Source organism: Nicotiana tabacum, chromosome 4 (genome assembly GCF_000715075.1).
Source record: "Nicotiana tabacum cultivar K326 chromosome 4, ASM71507v2, whole genome shotgun sequence".
Taxonomy (NCBI): Eukaryota; Viridiplantae; Streptophyta; class Magnoliopsida; order Solanales; family Solanaceae; genus Nicotiana; species Nicotiana tabacum.
Genome location: NC_134083.1, coordinates 57,368,905 through 57,370,445, shown reverse-complemented (window position 1 = coordinate 57,370,445; position 1,541 = coordinate 57,368,905). Strand labels below are relative to the sequence as shown.

General features: G+C 38.2%; 1 protein-coding gene across 1 annotated transcript; it reads left to right on the top strand.

Moving 5' to 3' along the window:
* LOC107816373 (large ribosomal subunit protein P1-like) lies at positions 1-829 on the top strand. Its single transcript, XM_016642082.2, has 3 exons — positions 1-158; positions 254-463; positions 581-829. The coding sequence occupies exons 1-3, from the start codon at positions 87-89 to the stop codon at positions 635-637; spliced, it is 339 nt and encodes a 112-aa protein (XP_016497568.2). The 5' UTR covers positions 1-86; the 3' UTR covers positions 638-829.
* The last annotated feature ends 712 nt before the right edge of the window (positions 830-1,541 follow it).

The window sequence follows — 1,541 nt, the reverse complement described above, 5'->3', positions numbered from 1 at the left end:
ATAGTAACGTCTTTTCCTTGTCAAATCGATTTTGCTGTATTTTTCTCATGCCTTTCCAGTTTCAGATTTAGATCGATCGTGCAAAAATGTCATCAGTTGGGGAACTTGTTTGTACCTACGCTGCATTGCTTCTCTACGATGATGGCATTCCCATCACTGTAATAATCTTTCGTTACCCGCTAATTAATTTTGCTTACATATCAAAACTAATGTTAGTTACATAATGTTTTTCATATGGAACATGGAATTTTAGGCTGAGAAGATTGCTACGGTGGTGAAGGCAGCAAATATTTCAGTGGAGTCCTATTGGCCGAGCCTTTTTGCGAAGCTGTTTGAGAAGAGGGACGTCGAGGACCTCATCTTGAATGTTGGGACAGGTGGCGGTGGTGCAGCCGTTGCCGTTGCTGCGCCGGTTGCCGGAGGTGGTGCTGCCGCTGCTGCTCCCGCCGCTGAGGAGAAAAAGGTAAGAAAGTCACTATATAATTATATATGTACAAGTTTTTTGATTGGTAAACAGATGACAAAAACGTTAATTTTTTTTTTTAGATTATGACGTGTGTAATTGATTATGTGTTTGCAGGAGGAGAAAAAGGAGGAGAGTGACGACGAGGACTTGGGATTGAGCTTGTTTGATTAGGAACTTCCTTTAATATGCAGCATAGTGCCAGTGCTTATTCATGTTTTGTTTTATCCTTTTTCCTCTGTTTTCCTTTCCCTTTTCACAAAAACTTGAGTCCTTGACTTGTGATATGAGGGATCAATTCTTTTTTCTCTGTCATTAATCAACTTCTTTCATAGGACATTTATTTGCAATACTAGTTTTCGCTTTTATGTGTCGTTTGATTGGGAAATAAGTTATTTCAGCATTAGTTATTTCGAGATTGTTCTCCCACCTTTCCATATGGATAAAAGTAACACTATATCGCAGTTTTATCTCAATTAAATATGAATAAACTCATCCCAAATTTAATCCCCGAATTAATTATATATCCCTTGTCCCTCGTACAAACGATCTTACTGGTTACGCTGGACATTTCCTTGGATGCTTCCTTGGATTCGGGGGGAGCAAATTTTTTTGAAGAGACAAGACTGGTTCCTTTCTAGCACCCATCCTTTTGTACGGAGTGTAAGTACGTTCGTGAGAAACTTTATGTTTTCTACTACCAACTCCATAGCCAAACTAATTACGTACCATTTGTTGTAGGGTTATTGTCAAACTAATTACCGTTTGTTGTGTTGCTGATTAGTATCTATCATGGTCAGGTTTATCCCAAGTTCTTTGTCAAGCAAATTGATAGGTCAAATTCAGTAGATATCACCTTTGTTGACACTAAAATGGTGCGTAAATATTACTGTGATTCATGGTTTTTGACATCTTTTACATGAATATTTGTTATGTATGGCTTTTGATTTTGTCATCTGTACATTAATAACCGCTTAGTGGTTCTACTACTGCAATAGATTCTGCGAGTTATGCTGCTAGTGATTTGGTACACTAGGGTGTCCTATCTCAATGTTTGTTGCACAGTGCTTGGAAGTTA

Bases quoted from the DNA above. Each gene is read 5' to 3' on its own strand.
- LOC107816373 (XM_016642082.2), top strand. From the start codon at position 87: ATGTCATCAGTTGGGGAACTTGTTTGTACCTACGCTGCATTGCTTCTC. The intron at 159-253 runs GTAATAATCTTT...ATGGAATTTTAG, and splicing joins ATGATGGCATTCCCATCACT to GCTGAGAAGATTGCTACGGT. The intron at 464-580 runs GTAAGAAAGTCA...ATGTGTTTGCAG, and splicing joins CCGCCGCTGAGGAGAAAAAG to GAGGAGAAAAAGGAGGAGAG.